The 27892-nt window shown below is 53.6% G+C and overlaps 1 protein-coding gene across 1 annotated transcript; it reads right to left on the reverse strand.

Annotated features, from left to right (window-relative positions):
- Nucleotides 1-1627: 1627 nt before the first annotated feature.
- On the reverse strand, nucleotides 1628-14356 carry CUNH15orf39 (chromosome unknown C15orf39 homolog). The gene is made up of 4 exons (XM_054272717.1): nucleotides 14296-14356; nucleotides 3669-6695; nucleotides 3272-3305; nucleotides 1628-3067 (listed from the first exon to the last, which is right to left on the reverse strand). The coding sequence occupies exons 2-4, from the start codon at nucleotides 6646-6648 to the stop codon at nucleotides 3064-3066; spliced, it is 3018 nt and encodes a 1005-aa protein (XP_054128692.1). The 5' UTR covers nucleotides 6649-6695; nucleotides 14296-14356; the 3' UTR covers nucleotides 1628-3063.
- Between the last annotated feature and the right edge of the window lie 13536 nt (nucleotides 14357-27892).

Here is a 27892-nt window from a genome sequence, read left to right on the forward strand (position 1 = left end):
GCCACCCCGAGCAAGGTGACCCCAGGAGCCAGGGCTGGGGACACCCTCAGGCTGGAAGGGCTGAGCTGAGGCAGCAGGCACCCTTTTGCCAGGCCACGGTGTGGGGGACAGTGTGACAGCCATTGCTGTGCCCAGCCTGAGCCCTTCCCTGTCCCCAGAGCCAGGCTGTCCCTGCAGGGAGGTCCTAGGTGTCTGCGTCCCCAGGCTCTGTCCCTCAGCAGTCACAACTCCCTGGATCCCTTGGACGCAGCCCGAGGAGAGCAGGTCCCCACAGGCTGTCCCCAGAGCGTCACCCACCGCTGGCTGGGAGGCTGCTGAGCCCGGGGGAGCCCAGGTGACAGCAGCCAGAGCAGCCAGGCCGAAGGGGACAGCAGTGGCACACGCACACACGGCCAGCAGCAGGAGGGCTCTGCAGCACCGGCTGTGGGCAGCAGGACACGGCGCTGTGCCCGCAGCCCCTCCCCGCTCAGCGCGGGGCATCGTTCCTGCCGCAGGGGGCTCCCGGTGCTCCGACCCCTCCGCTCCTCTGGGAGAGCCCACGGCAAGAGCTCAGCTGTGGAGAGCGACAGGAGGGGATTCAGGGTGAGACTCTGCACTCCCACATTCCAGTGTCCAGCCCATTCCCAAGCTTCCCATCCGCTGAGCTCCCCATTAAACCCTTCCCTTGTCCCCAGCAGGCTCCCAGCTCAGGAAGGGCTGTGCCAAGCCTCAGCACCTCCGGGGAAGTTCCCAGGGTTGTAACAGCCCTGGGCTCAGACATTCCCTCATTCCCTGTCCCAAACACCCTCCTCATCCCCAGAAACCTCCCCAAGGAAAGCCAGGCCCCCCAGCACCCCTCACCTGGCAGCAGCCCAGAAGGAGAGAGCACCAAGGCCCAGCCAAGTCCTGGCTTTTATCTGCTTTCCCAGGGGAGGAGGTGGCTCTGTCCCAGCTGCTCCCAATTAACACAAACTCATCTGAGCTCCCCCAGGTGCAGCTGAGGGGTCTCAGCTTCCCTCTGCTCCTCATGGAGCTCTCAGCAGCAGCAGGAGGGGGTAGGCCTGTCCCTCCAGGCAGGGTGATCCCCAAACCCTGCTGATGCTCCCCAAAACTCCCTCTTTGTGGGGTTGTGGCAGTGTTCACCTCCTGGGCTCCACCAGCTGTGGATTGCAGCCCTTGGCTTTGGGATCAGGCAGATTCTGTGCCTGATGGAGGCTCACAATGTGGGGTCTCAGGGGTCAGCCCAGGCTGCATCCCTGAGCACCCCAGACTCTCCTGCCCAGTTTCTGATGCTCAGACATCCACCAGCAGCCTTTTCCCAGGCTGTCACCCGTGGGGTTTGTGGAGGCTGGGATGTGCTCCTGTGGTGGCATCCTGGACACTGGATCCAGCCCCCAGGGATGGCACAGAGGGGCTGGGCACAGCACTTGTGGCTTCTGCAGGGAGAAGAGGGGAAGTGCAGGGGGTGGGGGATCTGGGGACCCCCCAGCCCCAGGAAGGTCCCGTTGTGCCCAAGCTGGGAAGCAGAGACAGAAGCAGGGCAGGTCTGGAAACAAGCCAAACTCATTTAAACCAGGTGGAGGCAACTCTTCATATTCTTACAAAAAAAAATTAAATAAAGGGAAGGAACTTTCTTCCCTGGAACCTTATATATGTACAAAACCAACATTATTAACAAACACTGCTTTCCAAATCACTGTGCACAGGCATGGAGTGGTGGGGAAAAGTGAGGAGAACAGCAGCACCTCCCTCACACCCACAGCCACCTCATCCCTACGGAAAACCAGGAAGGCACCCACAGAAATCCCCCAGTAGCAAACACACCTTTTGGCAAAAATAAGTACAGTTTGGGTAGGGTCATTTCTACCCACCTCCCCACCCCAAAATAAATATTCCCTGTAGTGAAATAAAAAATTAGAATAACCCTTGTTTTGTTCTCCCTGTGCCCTGCAGCAGCTTGAAGAACACCTGAGCAATGAGTTTTTAAGGCCTCTGCTGTGTACCCTGCTGCAGCCCCCAGGGTGAGGGGCTGTCCATTGGTCCTGGCATGCCCATATCCCTCCTGGCATGCCCATAACCCTTGGAGATGAAAGGATCCCTCCTTCCAAGCTCTGGCAGCATCATTCCCCTCTGTGCCCCTTCAGTCTCCACCAAGGTGGTCCCTAAATGTGCATCTCCCACGTTCTCCTTTGGGACAGGATCTGGGACATGAAGTGATTTGGTTTTCTTTTCTTAAACAGTCTCTTTAAGAGTTTCTTGCAGCCTTTTAGTTTAAATAAAAAGACATGTACAAATTACTGTATTTCAAGGAAAAAAAAAAACCCAAAACACATGACCTGAAGGCAGCAGCTCCTTATAAAGGTTAATCCAGAACATTCGTAAAATGTCTTCATTTATGACAAAACCAACTTAGTCCTGGGACTATGGAAGTCACGATTCCCTTGCCCCTGCTGTTGTGCCAGGTCTTGGTGGTACTTTAAAGGTGGAAATCACAGAGGAAGGGGATGTTTATTGGGAAAGGCATGGATAAAGCAGGAGGGGGATTCAGAGGAGAGAGGAGGAGGTGGGATGTCATCCCTGCAGTCCCTTTTTCCAAGGCTGGGGATGGTGCTGTGGCCATTTCCATGCTCCTCTTGCTCCAGCTCCACTGGAACTCCAGCCATTCCCTCTCAGCTCCCCAGGGCAATCACAGATGGAGGCGGGAGACGCACTGAGAGATGATCCATTCAAAGAAAAGCAGCTCCAGCTGCCGTGAGGGGCTCGAGCCCATGCCTGCGGGCCCGGATAACCTGCCAGCAGCACCTCTGTGTGTGTCCCTGGAGCACCCTGAGCTGCTGTCCACCCTGAGCAGCATCCCAGAGGGTCCCTGCCAAGGAATCAGCACCCTGGACCATCCTGATGCCAGTGGGACCTGAGCACCTGCCTGCAGGGCTGCTGGTGCTGTCGGCATCCTCAGCTCTGGGGACTCAGGACCTTCCCATTGCTGTCATCGTTTGGCTGTTGCCCTTGGCACATTCCTCAGTGCCTCCTTTTCCTTGATCTCTCTGTGGCTGTTGCTTTGCCACCAGTGCCTCCAGGCCAGGGCTACCTGGGAGAGAGGAAGGAGTGGTTAGGGAGGGCACACCTCCACATCCTGAATATTCCCAGCTCCAGCCCAGCCCCAGGAGCAGAGCATCCCCAGCCAGCTCCAGCTGCTCATCATCACATGAAATCCACATACATACCCATCAATAAAATGACAAACAAATCCCACAAATTCCTAAAAACCCACTTTGGAAGAGGAGTTACTTACTTGGAAGGCTGCTGGCCAGTCTCTGAGCTTGAATCTGGAAGAAATAAAGGTGCTGTTAATGGCCTTGAGCAGCAACAAAAGGTTATCTGGACACAGCAGTGAAGTCATCAGCTGGATGGGACAGCCACAGGTGACAGGTCTGACACTGTGCCCTTGGATGGGCAGAGGTGGCCTGGAACTGTCTGAAACCTCCTTGACATGCCCAGGATGAGTTTTCTCCCTTCCAGCTCAAACCTTACCCCTTCCACAACCCATGGAGGAAAATCTGGGCAGAACCCTCAGTAGGAGAGGGATGCTGAGGCACCTTTGGAAGCTCCCCAAGAACAGCAGCACCTGGAGGGCAGGTGCAGCTGGAACATCCCAGGGACCCATCCCCAGGAGATGCCAGGCTACCTACCGAGCTGCTGCTGGATGGAGCTGTGCCAGTGGAGGTTGAGCAGGTCGGGGTAGATTTCAGGGAGCCACTTGATGGCCAGGAGCTTCAGCATGCGGGAGGTGCAGCTCTTCAGCTCCAGCTCCCTCAGGTGCCTCTCCTCTGAGAGCGTGGTGGGACGCAGCTCCACCTTGTGCTTCTGCAGCACTTGGTCCACAAAGCTCCCGGGCAGCTTTGGGAAGAGCTTCTCCTTCACCACGTGGATGGGGATGAAGATGGCTCCCGCCCGGACCACGTGGGGGAAAGGGCAAGCGGACATGAAGGTCCTCAGCTGGGAGAGCAGCTTGGTGAGGAGCGTGGCCACGTCCTGGAAAGCCAGCCAGATCTCCTTGCCATTGCTGGGCTTCTGAGCATTGGGAGCCTTGGAGCCATCTTTGGGGCTGGGCAGGGATTTGGGCATCTCCCCCAGCTCTTCTGCCAGCTCAGCCTTCTTCAGCCACTGCCGCAGGAGCTCCGGGGAGGAGCGGGACACCGAGCCCGAAATGGTGTCACACAGCAAGGTGTGCAGGGAGCTGAAGTACTGCCCCGAGGGGGTCCCTGAGGGGATCCCAACCTTCTTCACCACCAGCACCTTCTCCTCCTCTGGAGTGGGGGGGGCTTTGGGAAGCACAGTCTGGGGAGGGTTTGGGGCTAGGGTGATGCTGACCTGGGGGCTCGGCGGTGGGAACGGGGGGTTGCTGGATGGAGAGGAGGCTGGGGGAGCTGGAGTGGGGGTGCTGCTGGGGGGGCTGGGCTGGGGGGCTTGAGAGCTGCCATCCTGCTGGGGGGGCTCCGTGCTGCCCAGGAGGGAGGGCTGCAGCTTGTATTTTTGGAACATGAAGTTGGCTGAGCTCTGGAAGCTGGTCCTGTCCCCTGAGTCTGCCTCAGGCACCTGGGGCTGCGCTCCCTCTCCCAACCCCACCTTCCCTCCTGCAGCTTCTTTCTCCTCCTTATCCTCTCGCTCCAGTGGCCCCTCCGCGCAGCCAGGGGGTCTCTGTGTGTCCCCAGCTTCCACCAGTCTCTTCTTGAAGCTAAGGTCCAGCACCATGTCCTTAGGGGGTGACTCCTTGCTGCCCACCCTGTCAGGGCTGCCCTCCCGAGACTCCAGCTCTTGGGGCACAGGCTTTGGCTTTTTAGGGACGCTCCTGTAACAGCTTTCCCCTTGGCTCTGCACAGCATCACTGCCCGACCTCAGGCTGGGCACCACCGAGACGTCTCTGAGGGCAGCAGGCTCTTGGCTGCCAGCCATGCTTTGGGGTGAGGAGTGCTCCCACAGGTGCTTCCTGCAGAACAGGATGGGGTCTGTGCCCTTGGCCTTCTCCAGGTACTCCTGGTAAGGTGCCAGGCTGAAGACGTTGTGGATCACAGGCATTGGTGGGGAGGATGACAAAGCCTTGGTGTCCCTCGGGTCCTCCAGCCCTTTGTTGGGGGTCACGGATGGAGAAGGGCAGATGAGCTCCTTGGCTGGATCCGTGACCTTGCAGGCATCTCCTTGTCCTGGTCCCCCATGGGGGGTGTCCTGAGGGGCTGGGCTGCTGTTCCTCCTCCCTGGGTGCAGGGGCTCCTCCTCCCCTTGCCTGGGTTTCTCCCAGCTCCCTCCTCTCTCAGGAAATGTCTCAGTGAGCCCAGCAGAGCCCCCAGAAAGCTTCTCTGGGGCGCAGACAGGCTGGAAAGCGCTGCTGTGCCTCGGCGCTGCTCCCCACTGCGGGCTGCCCACCCTGTGCTGCCCACAGCCCGGCTCCGTGCCGGGAAAGGAGCCCTGGAACACGGATGCAGCACCTGGGCTGAGGGCAAACCCCGGGTACCCGCTGTTTCTGGGCACCTCGGCATCCCTGGCTGCCTCGGCATCCCTGAGTGCCACCCCCAGCCTGGCACCCGCTGCCCTTGGCACGTAGGGCTCCAAGGGGCTGGGAAAGTAACTCCTGGGCTCCTGGGGCTTGAGGTAGGTGCTGGGAAAGGGCTCCCTGCTCCCCACGTAGCCAAAGCTGGGCAGGGCACTGGGCTCCCCCACAGTGGGAGCTGGGGGGTGGTAGAGGGGGCCAGATCTGTGGGGTGACAGCGGGTACGGGGGAGGTGGGAAGCACATTGCTGACCTCTCCTGGATCACTGGGCTGCTGTCAGGTGGCTGGAGCTTGGGCCAGGGGTCCAGGCTGAGGTTGGGGACTTCTGGCACCTTCTTCTGGCTCTGGGCAGAGGGACAACTTGCTTCCAGGAATGGGGTGCTGGGGGGTGGCCCATACTTATCAAAGGTGAGGCAGTAGTGGGGTAAGGCAGCGGGGGAGCTCAGCTGCTCCCTGGAAGGCAGGGCCAGGCCGGAGGGCAGTGGCAGGAGGCTGTGGTCAGCACCAGGACCACTCCTGTGGGGCTCGCTGGGGTGCAGAGGGTGGGTGGCAGGAGGCAGGGCCCAGTTTGCCTCCCCTGGTCGCTGCTGCAGGCTCTCTGCTTGTGCTCCCAGCAGCAGAGCCATCCTGGGAGCCAGGAAGGAGGTGGGGGCTCCGTACACAGGCTTGGGGACTGCCAGAGGAGCTGCCTTCTTCACCGGCAAGGGGCACCTGGGACTGTCCAGCTTCTTCCTGGCCATAAGCTGCTCCTGGCTCAGGGTGTCCTTGCTCTTCTGGGTGTCCGGGGGCTGCAGCCTGGTGCTCAGGCTCTCTGGGGGGTACAGCAGCAGGCCCAGCAGTGGCCCCTCGGCCGGCACGGGCTGGCTCAGAGCTCCAGGGCCATAGTGCAGGTAAGCAGGTGTGGGGTTCCAGCCAGCCGGGGGCTGCTCGGGGCCCTCGGGGCTCTGCAGAGGGCAGGCAAAGTAGGAGCCCTTGTAGCTGAAATGGTTTCCAGAGCCAGGGTGGGGCACGGGGCTGGATGTGCCTGCGATTTTGCCGGGCAGGCAGCTGGGGGCGGGCGCCAGACGAGGCAGCTTCTTGAGAACCACGGGGCCTGCAGACTGTGAGTACCGTTTGGAGGCCATTTATACCTCGGTGCCGCTGTCCCCACGGGAGAGGTGAGCTGGCCTGCCTGGAAAAGAGAGACAACGAGCCATGAGCAAAGCAAGTCCCCACAGCCAGCAGCCTGTGATAGCACAGGGTGCCAGAGGGCTACAAGCCATCCCACAAGGTGAAAGTGTGGTGGCTAACAGCGGCTCTGGAGGCCTCACAGTCGTAGATCACCCCAATTATACCTTGACCAGTCGAGGCCGTTGGGGAACCAGCGTAGACCGTTACGGAGGCAGAGAGCTATTGGCCACTGAGCTGGGGGGTAACTGAATTCACCCAGTCAGCACCAACCACGCAGGGCTTCTGAATCTATATAAAGGTGTCACCATCCGCTGGTACAAGCAGGGGACATGATTTTGCTGATCTCAGAGTGCTAAGGACACACAGCAGGGGACTTTCAGTTTAATCACAGCAGCGCACCTTTACTGAGGGCCAACAACAATTATGCCACAGAGAGAGATACAAAGAAAACAAAGTAAAGGGGGGAGAGAGAGAAGCGGGGCGGTATGGCTACCAACAGAGAGACAAAGTCCTCATGGTCCAGCCAATAGATTCATCTTCATTCCGTGGGGAATCATCAAAGTTACCTCAGAAAGTTACTCTTTATAGTCTTTGTCCAAAGTGAGTGGCATCTGGCCAAGAGGCGGGGAAATTCATGGGCTATTGTGGAGAGGCCTGTTGCTCCATGAAGCAGGTGTAAGAGTACACAGAGCAAGCTGCTCCTTGCCAGTCCCTGCCCCAAGCAGTGTACCGTGGCAGCACAGCATGCACCCTGCAAACAATCACTTGGCAGGCATCCACCCCAACCTGCCAGAACTCCAGTCGGGGTCTTCAGGGTCTCTGTCCTTGTGAGGGTCGTGAGGCAAATGATGGAATATGGGGATGCAAGTCTCATTGGAGGAGAAGGCTGTTGTACAGGTATGGACCCTCTTTTCATGCAAACCAGGATAAAATATTATGAACAGGCTCTACAAGCCTCGCTGTCATGGTGTAAGAGGCATGGACAACCACAGAAACTGCTTTTAGTGCATGCGGTAAATAGGTATGATTCATGCTGACAAAATTGAAACAGTAATCATTATTGATACAGTAATTAATATCTGGAAATAATAAAACAGTTAAAAGGTGTAGTGCCAAGAAAGAAAGGGAGAGGAGGGGTTCCATGCCCCCCCCCCTTTCCTGCAGACGTTCAAGGCAGGAAAAAGCAAGAGATAACAGCTAGTAAAAATTAACAGAAAGAAAGTAAAATCTGGTTGGGTCCCAGGAAAATGTTAATTATATGAGATTCATTGCTTTGATGCTTAAATATTATATTATGTTAGTTTTGACTTACATTATACTAGCTTGGTGCACATGTGTAACCCAAAGGTGAATTAAAGGACATTGAGGAAGAGGAGAGGCCTTCAGCAGTGACAACCCCCAAAGAGTGGTGAGACCACCTAAAAGAGTGGCGGAGCACACGCAGTAAAGGTGGTGATGAGGGCGGAGGTAGAAGTGTGATGAATCCAAAATGGGAAGAGATGGCATTGATACACGGCATAAAAGGGGAAATTTTCGATTGACAAGCTCATACATGAGGTGGCAAGGGTCCAAGGACCCTGCAGTTCATACTCAATGCAGTTTTCTTTTTGCTTATGCGCTACTATTGGAACCAAATTATCCCTTATTTTAACCAAATTGTATTGTCAATATTTCAAGTGTATCCGATCTTATATATTTTCTAAGCTATTCAATTAAAATTGCTGCTACCTCTAATATTGTTTGGTTTTTTGATGATGGGATAATTGGACGAATATAACAGGGACATATCAAAAGCAGAAGCATGATAGTTTTTAAAGTTTAACAGTTTATAAGCAAGTCAAATGCAATTTTCTTTGTTAGTGTAACTATGAATGTGAATAGTGTGCAGCATACCACCCTGAGAAGCCGTGCTTGATGGCTCCGGGACATGCTTGAAAAATCCTTTTTGATGGTACGTGGGATACACAACTGGTAAGGCCAGACTTATTGAGATGGATGCAGACCCTCATCCAACCCAAGCTTATCATTTGTGTCAATTATTTTGGGCATTGTGCACTGTTTGTCACCCTGTCTGCAAAGGGCCCTGCAGAAGACAACAAACGTTGCCTTTGTTTTAAAAACAGAAAGGGGGAACTGTGGTGGCTAACAGCTGGCCTGGAGGCCCCAAAGTCATAGATAACCCCAATTATAACTTGAGGTCATTGGGGAACCAGGCTAGGCCATTAGGGATGCAGACAGCTATTGGTCACCAAGCTGGGTGGTAACTAAATTCAGCTAATCAGGCCTAACTGTGTGGGCTTTCTGAAAATACATAAAGGGAACTGCAATTAAAAAAAATTTTCCTGTTGCCACATGAACCTCGAGTGTGGTGTCATGTGTCAGTCTCAGCTGCAACATGAGGGTAACCCAGGTTCTTGTTAATTGATCCCTTGGGGTTGATTAGAGTGAAACAATGCTGATTAAATGGTGCTTATAAATATATATATACATATATAGAAATATCAGGTTTATTTTAGAACAATTTAGTTGTAGTGGTGCCGTTTTGCTTATTATCTACTGTAATAAAGCAATATAAAAATACAAAAATAATACTTCAAAAATGCCTAAGGAAAAGAGAAGGTAGGAAAGGGCAAGGGGAGAGAGATCCCATCACCCATGGATCTTCCAACAAGACTGGAAGGTTGCAATCGCACGGTGATGATCTACCTGGGTGAGAGAAGGGCAGGAAGCACAAAGTTCCAGGGGTTAATAAAATGCTCAGGCTCAGTGGGAACAGCCAGGTACCTCCCCTGGGGCAGGGAGTTTTACTGTGGATGATGTAATGCTGCGGATCACGGGACACCTATCTGCGTATTTATTTGCCTGTGACACAACTGCTTGTAGGTGCAGATAGAGGCCAATTATGGCCCATCAGAGGGGATGAATATCTGCAGGCTAACCACGGCACTTGGCAGGATTTGTCTCTTATCAGCCTCTCCCCTTATCTTGTCCAACAGGTAACTGCAGCCCGGGCTGGGGGTGTGCCCCTCTGCACTTGGGCACTTGCTGCAAATGCTCCATTGTTTGAGGCATTAACCATGAACATTCCAGCCTCACACACCACCCCCGGCTCAAACATTCCATCAGTTCTCTTCTGCTGCTGCTCGCTCCAAATCTCACACCGTGGTGGCTTTCAATATAATGGGACAGATCATGTGACATTTTCTTCTATTACTTTGTCTAGATGGATCAGTTCTCCTGTTAATATCTCTGAAAACTGTAGATTCACCATCATAAATTCCAAACCTTCTGAGGCAGAACATAGAAGGTTGTACATATCTTTTTTGTTCCAAATATGTGTAAATCCTTGCACGAACTCTGAGGCTAAGTTTGGCTGGGACAAAATTATACTGTTGTAATAAAAAAAGCTTTTCCCACATTTTTTTTTCCCAAGTAAAAAGAGTAAATAAACTTACCAAAAATGAAACTAACAATGTATAAAAGTTGTTTGACTAATATTTGGTCCCCAAATGAGACCATTTGTCATTACTTTCGATGAAAACACAAATAAAACAACTATAGATATAATAATGTCTGATAATCTTAGCACAAACTTTTAGTGCATCAGGCAGGGCTCAGATCAAGACAGGGAATCTCTGCACATCTGAGTCCATTTCCACAGGGGAATGTCACTGCAGGTCCAACACCTGTGTGTGCAGCATTAACTGGAGATGCAAAGTCTGCTGTACAATTCTAGAGCGTGGCCGGTCCTGAGGGCTTTAATTGTGCAGGGATTTTCCCTTTCCACAGGAAACGACCCTCCCTGCCAGTGAGGGCACTCCTGGGAGGCTGGTGGGGCATTTCTCCATCCACCTCCTTGGAAAAGCCCTGGAAAGCTCTGGCTGCTTTGGTTCCACAGCTCAAGGAGCGTCTGTTGCAGGCAGCAGGAGCAAAGCTGGGTCAGCTCGGGTGAGGAGCCAGCAGACACAGACCCAGAGTGCCCCAAAATTCCCATCCCCGGCATCGCCTTGTAAAGTAATGTGAGGTTTTTACGCCCAGGCAGCAGCTCAGCCTCTCCCTCGGGGGATCTGGGGCTGCTGTGGGGTGGGGCTGGCCCGCAGGGACAGGAGGTGGTGCCAGCAGGTGGAGCTGGCAGCCTGTCCCAGCACAGCCCTGCATCCCGAGAGGCCCAAGTGCTCTCTGAGCATCAGCTGGCATCACCCAGCGTCTCCTGAGCATCCCACAGCCCCAAGAGCAGCACTGGACCATCAGCCTGCATCCCTCAGCATCACATGGGCGTCCTGCACATCACCCAAGCAGCCCCAGGACAAACCTGAGCCTCACTCAGCACTCTCCCAGCATGGCCAAATGTCACTCCCTGTCACCCAGCACAGCTCAGCACCCCAAGCCCAGGGATGGACTCCCTGCAGTAGGATCTCCTCCATTTTGGGATGGTTTTTTTCCTTTTGTGGCAGCATTAGCAGGGAAGCCAAGGAGGAAATGGAGGAAGAGCACGTGGAGATAAGATAAAAGCCACATCAACAGCAGGGGAAACAGGGCAGATATGGAGGGAGACTTGAGGGGGAGATAAGGGAGAGAGCCACTGGGGCTGCTGCAGCTTTGCCAGGAGGGGACCAGAGCTCCCCAGCTCAGCCCAGAACAGCACAGCCGAGGCTGCACCCCTCACTGAGCCCTCCTGGTGGGATTCTCATGCAAGCTCCAACAATTGATCCCTTCCCAGGAAGGACACGGCTCCCCTGGATCCCCTGGAAACCCCCACGGGAGCCATGGTAATTCCCTCCCTGCTCGCACTCCTGACAGCAGCTCCCCCACACCATTTCCAACAGCTTTATCCTCAGGATAAATCCCTGGGGTCATTCCCAAGATGTGCAGTGCCAATTCAATTTCCAGCACTTGGATCCAGGGAAAACAGCTCCCTTCAAATGGAAGCAAGCTTGAAGAAAAGCCCAGGCTGGGTTCTTTTCCTTCCAAAAGGGATCTCTTGGGAGGGTGGTGTTTAAATCCATCTCCCTGGGAGATGCTGCGTGGGAGGGCCATGCAGGCGTGGGATCCCTTCCCAGCTGGGACAATGTTAGGGGAGGACAAGCTGGGACAGAAATCCAGGATCTTGTGAGTCCCGATGTTTCCCCACTGCTGCTTCCCTTTCCCAAAGCCCCGGGGATCTGCAACTCCCCTCGGTGGGGACATTGTGACACTGCTGTCACCACGGGAGCGGGTGACGCTGTTGGAAAAAGAAATGAAATTTAGCGAAATGTTTAATTACAGTTTAGTTATGAGTTGTGTGCAAATTGGTTTGTGAAAAACAGTTCTGTAGCCGTTGATAGTATGTGTTGGGTTTTGTGTGTAACTTAGCAGGTAGTCTTAGGAACTTAATAAATATTTAAACTAGTGTAGGAAAGTAAGAATGCTAACCTGTCTGGAGGCAGCATACAATGTTCTTAGAATAAGATAAGCAGAAGATTTATGATTTTGTTTGTGAACTAAGGAATGTATCACAAGGGGTCTGTTAGGCAAGGGGAACTGTTTCTTGGAGACCTTGTTATGAATCGCATGAATGCAAATCATATAAAAGGGAAGCACCTGTACGTGAAGTTGGGGCTCTGACTTGGGACGCTAGTCCACAGGCTCCCGGGCCCTTAATAAAGCACCGCACAAAACTTATCCGAGTTTTGTGTCCTTTATCTATCGGGCAACAACGCCACCGGGCACCATGCAGCCGCCCTGTTCCACTCAGCTCCGAGTTAAATTCTGCCTGGAGGGCTGCAGGGCAGCACGAGTGATCCCAGTGCAGGAATTGTCTGACAGGGCTGAGCTCATGAACCAAATTCGGGACAGGGGCTCCCTCTCTCCAAGAAATCCAAAGGGATTTTGCCCAACCTGTGCCATCCCCACACCTGTGCCAGGCCAGGAAAAAACTGCTCTGCTTTTGCTGCCACCACCAGCCTTTTCCCTCGGGGACTGTCCCAGCCAGGGGGGAGGAGAGGGACACGTGGGAATCAGCGCTGGGGGCGATGCTTGCAAGAACCCCAACACATGCAGCCAGTAATTCCGAAACCCTACAGCTGAGAAAAGCAGCGGGTGCAATAAACACAACCCCCTATTCCTCTTTTTTAGTGTTTTTTTCCCTTTTTCCCCCCCTTCCCTCTTCTCAGGGCTTTTTCCCACACGGGGCCGTTTGCCCGGGAGGGAGTAAAAGTAAAACCAAGCTCAGAGCGAACACGTGTCCGCAGTAGCGAAACCTCCCTGATAAGCTCCGGCGGGAGCCTTATCTGCCGCGCTTTGGGTGTCCAAAGGACACGGGAGGGCTCCCGTTCCTCCCCGGCCTGCCAAGGCCGTGGGGAACACCTCACACATCTCTTTTTGCCCCGATAGCCGCCAGCAATGCGCCCGTGGGTGTTATCAGCGGAATTTCCTGCCCGGGATGCGATGCCCGGAGCGGAGCCTCTCTCCGCACTCTCCCGCCTCCTCCACCGCCACGTGATGCCAAAAGCAGCCGCCAGCTCCCGGCCGAGCCGCAGGAACCGAGCAATAAAAGCTCCGGGAGCCGCTGGCACCCGGCAAGCCCAGCCCCCCGAGGGGCTGCGGCACGGGGGGGGGCCCGGGCTCTCCCCGCACTCCAGCGGGAAGGAGGCGGATTCCCCCGGCCGCCTGCAATCCCGGTTTCACAACCTCGGGGATTTTGGGATCCTGCCCTGGAGGTCACCGTTCCCATGGCCGGCGGGCTCGGATGAGCTCACAGGCATCGCTCCCCCAAACTTCGGGCATTTGAGAGAACAAGCAAGCGGCCTCAGCCCCCCCTCATTCCACATCTTGTCCCTTTTCCACAAAGTTTGCAGCTGCCCAGCTTCTCCCAGGCGGGCAAAAGCCCAGCCGGAGCCTTCCCGTGGACCAAGCCCGCTGCTTTTTAAGGCAGTATCCCTCTGGAATGCATGCACCAAGCCACGGCTGGTCTGAGATTCAAGCTGAAACTTCCCCTCTCCCCCACGGAATGCTCATTTTTATTTAAAAACCCTCAAACTTCACGGGGCAATGAGTAGTCACCAGAAGGGCTCAGCGACTGCGTCTCCTTCTGCCTGGGGAATTAAAACCCCTCCAAAAGGCATCGATGCCATCCCGGCCCATCGATGTCACTCACATCCAAGGCAGGCCACGGTCACGGCTGGGACCCCCTCGGTGCTGGCAGGCGCTTGCCAGGACACGAGGTGTGGATGTGGCAGGGCTGCGTGGCCGTGGCCGTCCTTGTGTCCCCTCCGCACAGCCACGGCCACCGCATCAGGGTGGCCAACACTCCGGCGAGCCCCACAGAAACCTCTGGCAGGAGCTTGAGCGCACTCACGCTGCGAATCAGCCGCATGATCCAAAGTGTCCATAAATGGTTAAATCCCGGGATGCGGAGCTCACAACCCGTTTTTCCTCGCACGGCGCGAGGAGAAGCAGCCGATCCCGAGGAAGGCGTGCAGGGCTCCCCCCCTGCCCGAGGGTTTCAGCCGCGGGAGGAGCCCAGGGCAGGCGCGGCGCTGGCTGGGGGTCCCCCCGCCCCGCTGCCCCCGCATCGCTGCGCGGCTCCTGCGGGACGCGCATCCCTCCGGGCCCGCACTCACCTGCGGCTGCGGCGCGAAGCCTCCCCCGGCGCATCGCTACGGGCTCGCCTGGGGGCTCGGCGCGCACGGGGAACGGGGGGGCGCTGCCCCTGCTCGGCCGGCAGCCCGCCTTGTGCGGAGGAAGTGGGAGGAGGAGGAGAAGGAGGAGGAGGAGGAGGGCTGGGTGTGCGTGTGGGCCGGCCGGAGGAGGGGAGGGGACGGGACGGGACAGCAGAGGACAGCCCAGCCACATGTGCGCTGAGCTGGGCTGGGCTGTGCCCTGCGCTCGGAGCGGGGTCTCTCGGGACGGGGACACCCCCCGCGGTTCCGGGGTCACCCACGGAGGGGTCCCCGTTACAGCGAGCCCCCCATTATAGAGGAGGCGCCGCATGGGGAGCCCACGGTGTGCAGGGGAGCGTTATTAAGAGCAGCCCTCCTTTTACGGTGACTCATTAAGGGGACCCCCATTTTGTGGAGCCCCCCGTGAAGGGGCCACCATTTCAGGCAGTCCCCATTAGGAACTGCCCTCTCATTAAGGGGCGACCCCATTAGGGAGGAGCAACGTTACGGGCACTCTCCTTACAGGCAGTGCCCATTAGGGTGGGACCCCTGCAGGACCCCTCACTTACAGGCAGTGCCCATTAGGGAGGCACCCCTGAAGGACCCCTCATTTACAGGCAGTGCCCATTAGGGAGGTGCCCCCAATTACAGGCACCCCCATAAGAGAGGACCCCCATGGAGGGGACCCCCGGTGCGGGTGTTGACGGTGAAGTCCCGGCTCACGGGAGGTGATGTGCCTGTGGGACATCGAGGGGATCGGTGATAACTCCGTGCTGCCCAATCCAGTTTAGGGGCTCCACGGCTGCCTGAGTAACAAATGGTTCAAAAACGCGCGCACAGCTCACCCTGACAGCAAAGACCTTCATATGTAACATTTTCTGATGAATTGGCGCCGCTCAATAAAGGCGTGAGTCATCTTGAGCCATGAGCGCACCTTAGGCGGAGTCACCCGCCCTGTATCCGGGTGTGCTTCTTAGACCTCCACCGGTGTTAAGGAGTTTAATTTCCCAATTTACCGGCAGCCCCCACGAAGAGGACCCCCCATTGCAGCCCATGCATTGTGGGGGTTCCTGTGAAGCAGGAGCTCCTTTACAGAGCACAGCGGAGCCCTCCCGGGATGCGGCCGGAGGTCCGGCTCCGGCCGCACACAACTCCCTGTGCTCACAAAAAATCGCTTTCCCATTCCGTCTGCAGAGCCAGCGATCCGCTGGCAGCCTGGGGTGGGCTGGGGGTGGCTTCTGAGCCCCCTCAGAGTCACTCCCCGCCGCAAAGCACAGCCCTTCTTCCTGCATTTAACCCCTGCCAGCCCCAAGCATTAACGCGGAGCGTTTATCTAAGGAGTCGCGTCTGGAAAAGTCCATGCAAACATTCCCAGACTAATCATTAACCCTCATAAAAGGCACGTAAATATGATTAACCCAGTGACACAGATCCTGGGAGATTAAGTGTGTTGCCCAAGGCCGTGGAGTGAAGCAGCGGCAGAAGCTCAGCTCCCTCAGGCAGTGAGAAATAAAGATTTCGAAGTGAAAAAAGAAATAATTCCCCTTTTTCATGACTTCATGGAACAAAGACCGAGAAAGCAGGGTTTAAATTCTCCTTTCCTTGGCCTCACAAGCATTATTTTCCACTTACAGCTTTAATTTATAGCAGTTTTGTGGCAACAGCAAAGAAAACAAGGATCTGGGAGGAGCAGGCGTGGAATTCCCAGTCCCTTGGCTCCAAAGTTTACACACACTGCTTTGTCTGGAGCTCATCGATCAGGTGCTGCCGTTAATATTCTCTTTGGTAATGCAATTAGAGAATAGTTATTGCATTCGATTATGAAATGTTATATATTAGTGTGCCACACAGAATAGTTAATATATATTAAAACAAGCAAATGGGTGGATAATACAGGTTGTTATTTAGAGTTATGGGCATTAAAACTACCAGTGTTAATTTTGACCTGACTGAACAGAATCACAATTCCCTCAAAATGGCAGATAATCCCTTCAAGCTTGACTTGGCTCATACATTTACATAACTTTACTCAAGAAACACCTTTCCTCATACTGGTTTGGCCACATCCCTGCTGCCAGGCATCCAGCTGGACTCTGAAAGGTAAATTTCAACAACATTTTCTCAATCTTACATTTCTCTGGTGCAGAGAGAGGAGTTTCTACCTGCTGTCCCAGCAAATATCTGCTGTTTTGTTATTTTTCCTGTGAATTTCCTTCTCTCAGCTCCCTGTGCGGTTCATCTCTGCCTTGGCAACTGAGACGATCTGAGCTGCTCCTTGCTGAGGCATCAAACCTGCTGGAACAGGAGATACCAACTTCAAAAAAAATCCCCATGATTTAACTTTAATTGTTTTAATTTTTATATTAATTTCTAAAGACTTGGGAGTGTGTCTCTGGGGGAAAGGTGGGTGGTGATTCCCACTCAGGGCATGGCCATTGCCACCCTTTTTGCCCCTCCAGCTATCAGCATCCTCTCTGTTTGGTACCCAGTGATGGGAGCAGCCCCAGAATCCCCAAAGGCTTGCTGGGGAGGCGAGGATTTGACTGATTCAGTCAAATTTTGGCCGTGTGGTTTTCAATTCTCTTTTTGAGGCTTCTCAGCATCTCTGTTCAATCTCTTGTTTTCTGGGCTGTGGCTCCCCCTCAGTGCTCAGGAAAGCTGCAGAATTCACATTGTCACTGCCTGCAGGGTCCCCAAATTCCATGTCCCTGTGGGACACCCATCCTGGGGCTCCAGGTGGGATTTTGGGCATCCAGGCAGCACTTGGAGTTCATTGCTGCTCCACAGCCACACCACTTCTCCCATTCCCCAAAAAGGGTCGGTTCTTGTCCCAGCTTTTGCTCCCCAGTTTGTCCTGGAGCTAATTCAGCCCCCCAGAAGGATTTAACCCCCTCCAGGAGGGCAGAACCCAGAGTGATGGAGAAAGGTGGGTGGTCCCCAGCTCACAGGCCTGTGGCAGATCTGTCCAGGAACATCTACCTTTATTCATTTTCCCTCTTTTTTCCCTTTTTTCCCTTTGATTTGCTTCCCCATAAAGTCATGCTTTAGCTTCAGGAGAGATGAGCTACTCAACTGATCCCCCGGTGAAAGGGAGAGGTGGCATTTAAAGGTCACCTGCTGCCACAAACCCCACGGCTTCCCTGGTTTTAAACGCAGCAGCCCTACAAAATGACCTTGGGTTTGCTCCTGGGGACCAGAGAACCCCTCTCCACACCTCAAATCATCAGGCAATCCCCCAAATTATCCAACAGAGCCAAAACAGAGCTGGTTTCTTTGGCTCAGGAGCCATTTGGAAAGGAGTGGGAGCTGGATGGGGCCCTCCTCTACAGATGAAACACATCCCATAAACGGAATGAAGGCAAATCCCCTTGGTCCCCAAAAAAATCCCAAAATTCCATCCCAACACAAGGAATTTGGGACACCAGCATCTGTTGCTCTGTCCAAGAGGACAAGAGGGAGCTTTATCCCACCCCACCATCCCCAGGGCTCCTGCCAGGGACTTGCCAGCCTCGTTAGCAGCTCTTGCCTTGGAGACATCCTTGGTGGCAGCAGCACCCCTGATGAGGCTCTAATTAGCGAGCTAATTGGAATAAGAGAGCTGTAGAGACAGTCCCAGTGCACAGCCTGCTGCAGGAGAGGGACAGAGGAAAACAGGGATGAAGGGAAGGAGAGGTGGGGGGAAGATTAAGGAGGATTATAGGGAGGCCTCCCAACAGCTGCCATTATGGTTAAATTTAAAGTACAATTATTGTGAAGAGAGAGATCCAGGTTTCCTCATCCCACTCATTTCTTCTGGAGCCAAGAAGGAGTTGAAGCCTTGGAAGCTGCCAGCTCCTTCCAAACCTCCAAATGACTGCTGGCAGTGAGACAAGGAGACCCAAATACCCTCTGAAATGCCCACTTGCACATCTTTCCCTGTCCTGGAAGTCAGATCCCACACTTTAAGAATTTTTTGGGGTGGGTCTTTACAGCTTCTCCCACCCCTCTTTGCTCTGTATCTCTTTCTATGGGAGATATTCTCCTTCTATTTTCTCCTCTCTTCCAAGATGCCCTTTTAGGTTGAACTAGGAGAAAATTAAGTCTGGAACAGGATGATTTTTAAAGTCCCTTACAAGCAAAACCATTCTATCATGCTACGAAAATATGACATGGGCAACTCTGGTTGCTCATCCAACATTTTTCCAGCTATATCTCCTTCAAAACTTTGATTTGGATCCTGCCAGGGCCTACAGTTATTGGTAAATGAATAAAAATCCCAACTTACTCTGCTTGCTGCCCCAGGAAAGCAATAAAGACAAGGCCCAGCAACACAGAGATGCAGGTACCTCATTATCTCTAGATAATTATCCATAGGTAATGAGATACCCAAGCTCCAGCAAGAGCAGAGTGGGAATAAATCCCCAAGGGACGTGACAGATTATCACAATCCCACCCAGAATGATGGAATTGAGCAGACCCCACCAGCCAAGAGGGTTTTTCTCTGCTAAATCATTCCCTCAGCAAGCTGCTCTCCAAGGAACACTGAAAACAGAACTAATCCTGTTCTCCCAGGAGGAGGAATCCAAAAATAACCCTGTGGATGAATGAGCAGCTCAAAGCCAAGTGCTGAGGCTTGGGTTGAGCTTGGGAGCTGAAAGCTTTCCAGCTCCATGTTCCCACTTGAATTACTGCCCGGGCATTCACACGCCGTTCCTGCACTTCATTATGAAAAAGCCGCGGTGTTTCTTTTTGCTTTTGTTTCCCAGTACGGGACGTGAAATCCTGCAAAACCCTGGGGGAGGATGCAGGGAGGGAGAAGCTCCTTGGAGCAGCCTGCAGGCTGATGGAACCCATCCAAAGCTGAGGAAAGCCACTTGTGCATTGGGACATGGGCCTGGAGTCCATGGCTCCAGCGCTGAATTCCTGGCTGGACTCGCTGAGCTTGGCACATTTGGATGCTCCTTTGTGGGAAGTCCTGGCATGGTGGCAGCACTGGGGATGCTCCTGACGTGCTCCCTGCTCTCTCAGCACTGGGGTGGCTCATCTGCTCCCTGTCTGCAGGAAGGAAACACCCCCAAACCCAAGGATGGATACCCATGGAACACCCAGGCCAGTCCCACGGCACAGTTTCCCACGAGCACCCTGGGGCATGAAAGACCTTCAGCAGGAATCTCACACCCAGGAGTGGAGATTCCTGGGCTGGGATTCTCCTGTGAGCCCCACCTCCACATCCTGCCCTTCCAGGGGGAAGCAGCCCCTTACCCAGGTTTGTTCCTTGGGCACCTCCAGGGACATCCCAGCACTCCTGGTTCAGAGGAGGAGAGCAGCCAGGGCAGGGAAACACCGTGCTCAGTGCTGTGTGCTGAGGAATAGCCCTGTGGCCTTGGGAAAGCCTTGGGTGTGGTGACAGCCGACTCAGGGAAGCCCTGGCCAGCAGCAGCTGTGCAGTCCCTGTCACACAACACCGGGAGGAGCACCGGGAGGAGGCAGCCCCGTGCCGAAACACCCCTCACCTCCCTGGGCTGCCAAATGAAGCCAAGTCCCTCTGTGGGGATGGCAGCAGTGCCCATGTTTGGGGAGCAGGTCTCAGTGGCACAGCTGGGATTGGGGTGCCATCCCTACTGCCCTGGCTGCTGGCAGGGATCCCCACATCTCCAGGGATCCTTCCAGAGGCTCTGGAGCCCTGGCTCTCAGGGATCTGCATCCTAATAAGCACCATGATGTAACTCTGAGTAAGTCTTGCAATGGATCAGCCTGAGGAAGCTGCCATTTCTTACCTTTTTTTTTTTTTTTTTTTTACCCTCCCTTTGTTTCTGCTCTGGTTGAGGTCACCCAGTCTGAACCTCAGCAACTCATGCACCTTCTTCCCCTTCTCTTCCCATCCATGGCCTTATTCCCAAAGAGAATCCCTGTGTCTGTGCCAGCACAGATGCTGCTGCTTGTACCTAAAGCTCTGGAATGATTAATTAATTTATTTCTGCATGATTCCCAGTGTGGGAATGGCTGCAGGTCTCTGTAACATCTCTGGACTCTGTCTCCAGCAGTTATCTCTGATGTCCATATGTTTGGTGTTCCTGCAGGCTATCGACCCATCAGCTGCTTCCCACACATCCAGTGCCCACAAGCCTCCCATGGATCCATCAAGATGCTCCAAAAGTCTTTAAAACAGTTTTTGTTCTCTCCTAGCTGGGGTCAGGAGGAGGTTCACCTCTCCAGGGTGTTTGCATGGCATTGCTGCGGTATCTCCCGCATTCCTTTATCCTGTGTGGGAGAACAGGCATGGAATTGTGAGCAATTTGACCATTTTATTCCCTCTCCTGCCTGCAGAAACCACTGTCAATCCTGGAAACCCTTCTGCAAAACTCCCTGGCCCTGGGCTGGCTCCAGTGCTGCTCTGCAGGCTGCTCTCCTCCCTGTAGGGGATGGTCCAGGGTGGTCTCTCCTCTTCCTCTAGGCACTGGTGGGGAAGAACACACCAAGATGGATGAAGGTTTTCCACAGAGAAAAGCCAAGCCCCTCTGGGAACCCCAAGGACCAGAGTGGAAGGTGTCAGGATCCAGTGGGACTCATGGTTGCAGTGGTGGCCACCAAATCCCTGGAGCTCAGAGGCTTTTGCTGTGCCAGCAGGGATGTCCCTTTCCTGTGGGATCATCTCTTCTTCCTCCCAGCTGGTGCTGAGTCTCTCAACTGGGTTCTTCCCAGTTGGCTCCACTTCCCCCATGTCACAGGGAGCCATGAGTGTAGCTGCTGCTCAGCAACAAAAAATGGTGATACAGGTTATAAAACTGTTGCAGTAAGGTAGAAAAATCATAAAGAAAGGCTTCATGAAATCAGGCCTGCTCTGGCTAGCCTGTCATTTCTTCTAAGACACTTTTCAAGTTCCCATGTGAAATCAATCCTATTGTGAGCAGTTTGTTAGCACAACAATCTATTCCTGGCTGAAAAACAACTGGCACCTGTATAAACTGTTTTTACACCATTAGATAGAAAAATGAAAAGTATCTCTCACTAACAGCTTTCCTGTTCGTACACCCCGGGGGTTTGAGTGACTAATCAATACAGAATAACAACTTGTTACTAATCAATAATTGACAGGAAAGCTACTAACCCACTGGAGTCACACACGAGGTCTGTAAAACTGTATAAACAGGAGTTATGTGAATAAAGAATGGGCTTTTTCCACCATGAAGAAAATCGAGTTCCATGTGATTTATTCCCATATAAAAACACCAGAAGTGATGGGAAAGGGGTGCTTTCCTCCTGGTGGGACATCTGCAAGAAGCTCCATATAGGAGGGGATGGTCCAGGAGGCCAACTGGAGCTTCACCATCCTCCTCTCCCTGGTGGCTTGGCCTGAGGATTCAGCAGAGGAGACAGCAGAGCATCCCCATGACCTGCCAGGGTGCATTCAGGCTCCTCTGCTCCAGTCTGCAGCCTAATTGCAGGTGGGACCAGGAAGAGGAGCCTTCTCTGTTTACTCACATAGTTTCAAGGTGAGTAACACACGCTGGGCCCAGCTCTGGCTCCCTGGTGCTGTCAGGGTGAGACCTTCCCCTCGCAGCTGCCCCAGCCCCTGGGCTGCCAGGATGGGCTGAAGAAGCTCTCAGATGGAAGGACACAGGGCTTTGAACCCCCTCCTGCACCACCCCAGAGGGGCTGGGGGACACAGAACTCTCCTTGCCTGGCACTGAGGATCTTTGTCCTCCTTTCCTCCCCTTCCCCCTTCCTTCTGGCACCCAAGGAGCTGCTTTGATGCCCTCATGAGACAGATTTTCCACCGATAGCAGATCCTTGTGATAACAGAGCCTTGTGGTCACCCCTGTGACTGACTCATTCTTCCCAGGGGCTAAATCCTGGTGTCTTCAGCTCCCTTCAGGCACCTTGGGAAAGGAGGTATCTTGTTTCCTTCATAACTACCTCTACCAAATAACCCCCTCCTGACCCTGCAGCTTGGCCAACCCTTGGCCAGCCTGTCCCCAGGAACTCTCTGTCCCTTGGATGTGGGAACAACCCTTGCTGATGGGTTTCCTTCCTCCACAACCATGGGCTGAAGCAGAGGATCCCACAAAAACATCAGACCTCAGTGAGCTTCTACACCCAGCAGAGTGAGTGGTCTTGGTGTCCTGGGTGGTTTCCTCATCCAGGAATTGCTTTTTGAAGCCACCCTCATCCTCCCCTGTCAGGAGAAATCCTATGGAGAAACATCTTTGGACGTGCTGGATGCATTGGATGGTGCTGGGTTTTACACAAGAGGCAGTGAGTCATCACCCTCTCATCACTTATCTTCTCTGCACTCATGAGGATATCACAGACCTCGGTCACTCTGCCCTTGGTGCCCCCTTCCCAGCCTGTTTTCAAGGAAGTGGGCTGGAGACAGTGACTCTTCGAGGGTGTTTTCCAAGGAGAGCTGCTGGGGGAAGGATGCTGGTGGGACTTGGGAAGCCGCCCTTGTTTGCCGGGGCTGTGCAGGGTGTGAGGAGCCCAGGCTGGGAACACGGTGTGCTCTGCAGCCGCCGGCAGTGGGAGGTGCTGCTGGCTCCGGGGGTTATTGCTGCACCACTGAGGTAAGAGGGATTAGCACCGCGAGGTTGGGAAACCTCGGCCGGACCCTCTTGCCTTGCTGGAGTCGGATTGCAGCAGGAGCACCACGGAGAGCCCGAGGCCACGGGCTGGCAATCACCGCCCCGGCAGGCTGGGACATCTTATTGCCCTCGTAAAAACCTCTTTTCACTCATCAGGCTAATGTGGGTTTTAGCTGGAGTAATTAGAGCCTCAAAAAGGGCCCGCTCGCCTCCCACTGCCACATCCCCGCTGTCCCCAAGCTCCCCCTCGCTCCGCTCCGCCCTCCGTGTCAAGTATTTCCTTCTCCTTTTCTCTGCGGTGAGAAGGAAAAAATCCCAACCAAACCCCACAAAAAGGTCACTTTCCCCCTTTTTTGTCTTGCAGCTAACCCGTGGGTGCAGGGAGCTGTTGGAGCACCCGGGCTTTTGGCAGGAATGCTGCTGGCCTGTCCCGTTTGTAGGAGCTGAGACAGCCAAGCCTGCCAAGCACTGGAGAGCTGGGGATGAACCTGAAGCTGTTCCTTGAGCTGGGAGCTGGCCAAGCTCTACTGGCCAAGTGTCTTCTTTATTCCCTTCTAGGCTTTTTCCATGCCTGGGTGTATTTCCACAGCGTGGAGACGGGTGGAAAATTACTGGTGATGCTCCAGTGCCAGGTCCCTGCCCTGGCAGAGGTGAGCTAAGGCTGCGTGCTCATCCAGGGAACTTCTCACCACGGGATGCTGCTGGGGCTGGAATGCCTTGAAGAACCAGCTAAGAAGTTTAAAAAAACAAAAATAAAGCTATTAAAAATAAATAAATAAATATTATAAATATATCCCCCTTTTTTTTTCCCTGCTTAAAAATATTTCTCTGAAGAAATCCATCCATGCCAGCTCACGGAAGTTTTTGCACCCCAACAGCTGTCTGGGTTCTGCTCCTCCGAGGTACCATGAGAAAGTACAAACACATCCCAAACAGAGCAGATAAACCAGGATAAACCATGTGCACCAACATCCACAGCCCAAAATCCCTGTGATCCCACCCTCAGGGAGGAAAGCAGCAGAGGCAGAGAGCTTGGGATGACAGGGAGCACCTGGGATTGGTGGGATGGTGAGGGATGGATGGATGGATGGATGGATGGATGGATGGATGGAGGGATGGATGGACGGATGATGGATGGAGGGATGGATGGATGTTTAGAGGAGCAAGGAGCAAGCCCTGAAGATCTCCCTTCTGCTGTCCAAGGCATGATTCACAGCCCACGTGCTGCTCCACCAAGGAACCAGAGGCAACACCACAATCTTCCTGTTGTGGGAAAACCCCGAGTTCAACACGCAAACCAAGGAGCTGAGGTTGGGGTGCTGCACCCCTGGGACCTGGGAGCCTCCATCCCAGCATGGTTCCCCTCCTCCAGGCTCAGGAATGCTTATCTAACCCAGTTCCCCTGAGCCAGGACTGGTGGGAGGGATGGAGTGTGCCCTGCTCACATCCAGGTCATTGGAAAATCCCCTTGGCTGGGCCAGAAGCAGCACGTGGACATTGCATACCTCAGACTGCTGAGCCTGGCTTCTCCCCTCCTCTGCAATGGCACCTCCAGCCTTCCTTTTTTTCTCCTGAAACTACTGATTTGGCCTGTATTTGTGAGCTGTTTTAGGGAATTTCACTCTTCCAGCCAGGAAGGGCAAGCCCAGGTGTTTTGGTGCCCATCAAAGGAAAACATCTCCTTGGCAAACATAGCAAAGCCATTCATCACCTTCAGACACCTCTCTTCCCACGCAGCAATTTTCAGTGCCTGCAAAGGAAAAGAAAATAACAATAAATGAGTGAGGCTCTGGCTGTGCCTGCTGCAGAATCCCTGGATGGGGCTGCAGGATCTTCTCCAGCCCAGTGTGGGACAGGACATCCCCCAGCTGACTGCTTGGACGCACAATCTGTCCTTTCCCATCCCTCTGTTACTGGGACACTGATGCTGGGGCTGACCCCAGTTCCCTCAGCAGGGTTTTTATCGTGGAAACCCTCAGGAAAGAGGGCTGGGAATGAGGGGGTGGTGGATAAACCCCACTGCCAGTTCAGGCATGGCTTTATCATGCCAGGGAGAGGAGAGGAATGGCTGCTCAGGGTTAGGGCTGAAATGACCCCCTGCCTTGCTCCTCCCCAACCCAACTCCACATCCTCATCATCTTGCAGCTCATGGAAACCTGTTAGAAGGAGGTTTACTCCTGGCTGACCCTGCCTCAGGGATATCTGATGCCATCTGATCCACAGCAGCTGGATCAGCCCTTCCCACTGGGAACCACAGCTTGGCTCCAGTTCAGCATCTGCCCCTGGGCTGGGGACTCCCCAGCCCCAGCTGGCAGCTGGCCTTGATGCCACCAAAGTTCCTGGGGACTTCCCAGGGCTTCCCAGCCTTTGGAAGGGCTCACATTGCATCAGCCAGGCCTGGAGGAGATGCTCAGTGACACTCAGGGATCTCCTCCTCCTCTTGGCTTTCAAAGCTTTTCCTGCTTTGCATGTTCTCCAGAAGGACGCCAGATCTCCCTGGGGCACTCTTGGTGCCACTTGGATGGAGACCTCCTTGGATCACACACTAAGAAAACACAAATCCACAAGTTTTTTGTCCCCAGGCAGGTAATTAGTGGCTTGGGCTTTGCCTGCGCCAAGACAGTGGCTCTGCAAGACATGGCAGGTCCTGGGTTTTCCAGACTTTTCATCAGCTGGCCAGTGGCATACATAAATCCCAGCCCAGGAAAATCCTGGATGAGTCTTTGCTGTTCTTCACAGTCCCAAAACCCACTGACCACTTTCTCATCAAAGCTCAGCACCAGCAGAAGAACTATGCTCAGGGCAGGGTCCCATCTGCTCTCCAGAAGGTGATTCCCAGCTCACAATCCCAGCTTGGGCCTTCTAGCCCCAGCAGGACTTTTCAGCCCCAAACAATGATGAATTTTTGGAGAAGGCTCCATTACCCAGCTTGGCTCTGGCTGGGTAATCCCATCACCACATCCTGACATATTTTTTCCTTGCAGCAAAAGGGAAAAATCCCCCATAGCCTTTTGTCCTCCCATCCTACCACCTCAGGCCAGCACCGTCTTGGAGGCTTCCTGCTTTCCCGACCTCCTTGCTGCTCCAAACATCTCATGGGGCTCAGGAGATGGCCTGGGGCTGTGTCCTGATGGATTTCACTCCAAGGGGTTGGGGACAGACTGGGGAGGCAGCACAGGATGCTCTCACAGCCTCAAAGCTTGGAGACACCATCACAGCCTGGGATGGTTGTAAGTTGGTGCTGTGAAAAATGCATATTATCATATTATTGGCCCTTTGCAAATATTCAAATGAATACTAGATGTGTTATGTTGGAAAGTTATTCTGTATTAATCCCTTTTAAGTAGTGTGGTAAATATGGTTTTTAGGCTACAGCATAATATTAAAATAGAAACTATGTGATGTAAGATACTTTTTGTATTATTTTGTAATCTTTTTCATTCCTAGCTCAAGGAATGGAAAAGATAATCAAGAAATTCTTCGCATTATCCTATGTGGATAGAGATAACAGCAACAGACACCAAGATCCCAAGAGAAGAATTATTGCCTCCTTATCAGGACAGCTCAGACTTCGAGGAACCAAGAAGGTCAATTTACAAGATGGGGGGGGGGAAGCTGAAATTAAGCAGAAACCCCCTAGTTTGAAAGGAATGTTTGAATCATGTATGAGATCTATGAATATGCAATAGGCTATTGCTTTTAAGGGGAAATCCTTTGTTAGCAAAGTGTGCTTTGTGGCAGAGTGCCAGGCACCCTATGTCAGTAATTCTTTGCTTTTTATTTTATTTAGACTTATTGTCCTAATTGTTATTACTATTTTCATTACTATTAAACTTCTAAAATTTTAACAAAAGCGAATGGCATCCCTAAAATCTCCATCATATCCCCAGAAAAACGTGTGGGCAGCACATGGAGAAGTCCTTTTCCATGACAGCATTTCAAAAGTCCAGGAGGAAAAAGAAATTCCAGACAATAAATCAATAAACTTCTCCCAAACGTGGTTTTAATTATCAGTGTCGATGCAGACTTCAAAGGGAGGAAGGAGAGAGGAGGACGAGGAGGAGGAGGAGCAGAGGCTCTGATTTAGCTCTTAGCAATGTGTATTCCTCTGCATCCAGCAAAGATTGAGAAAGGGATTGATTTTGGAAAGAAAAAAAACCCCAAAAACAGATGTTAACACATTTGCAACCCAAAAACCCATGGGAAAAAAAGCCCCAGATCCTCACATTCCTGCACTGACTCCCATCAGCTCCCCCCAAACACCCGTGGCGGCCACTGCTGACATCAGTTCCAGGAGAGCCGCAGGAGCTGGGACGTGTTTTGGGGCCAACCCGCCTGTTTTGGAAACACTTCCCTCATTTCGAGGGTGCTGGTGCCAGCTCATCTTGGGCACAATGCCCTCCTTTATCTTCGGCTTCCCCATCGCCCCGAGGCTGCTCCTCCCAAGGTCATCCCACTGATCCATCTGGGTGGCTGCTCCTTATCTGCCCAACCAGGAGCTGCAGCTTCCCCTCTCCCCTCCAGGGATGGATGCCGGGCTGAGATAAAGATCCACTGGCTCCAGGGAGGGGGATGGAAAGAGGTTCGATGGAAAGAGGTTCTCCCATCCAAGCATGAGATGGAGGGGATCATCTGCCACCAGGACACTCGCTGGGCCAAAGAGCCCCGGGGCACCTCGTGCCCATTGTCTGGGCACTCTTGGATATGGGGAAATTAACATAAACCGAGATAAAACCAAGAGCAAATTAGCATAAAATGTATATACAGCCAAGAGAGGAGGGTGAGAGAGAAGCTGTTGCACTTCTCCAGGTATTTCTAAAACTCCTCTCCAGAGCCATGGTAGGAGAAAGTTGATTTTGCTCCAAAACTTTGTGCAGGCTGAAGCCAGCAGAGAACCAAGACCAGGGGGAAAACCAAACCCAAACCCGTGGCGTTTTGCATCTCATCCTCTGCTGGGCCTGAGAGGATGCTCGGGAGAGGGAGAGCTTCAAATCCTG

This window comes from Melozone crissalis, unplaced genomic scaffold (assembly GCF_028551555.1).
Source record: "Melozone crissalis strain CALT ecotype California unplaced genomic scaffold, PUWL_Pcris_2 ptg000014l_1, whole genome shotgun sequence".
Lineage (NCBI taxonomy): Eukaryota > Metazoa > Chordata > Aves > Passeriformes > Passerellidae > Melozone > Melozone crissalis.

What these genes read in the sequence shown, in the direction of transcription:
- CUNH15orf39 (XM_054272717.1), bottom strand. Translation starts at nt 6,648, where the DNA reads ATGGCCTCCAAACGGTACTCACAGTCTGCAGGCCCCGTGGTTCTCAAG. An exon ending in CTCCATCCAGCAGCAGCTCG is followed by an intron (nt 3,306 to 3,668) that starts GTAGGTAGCCTG and finishes TATTTCTTCCAG; the next exon opens with ATTCAAGCTCAGAGACTGGC.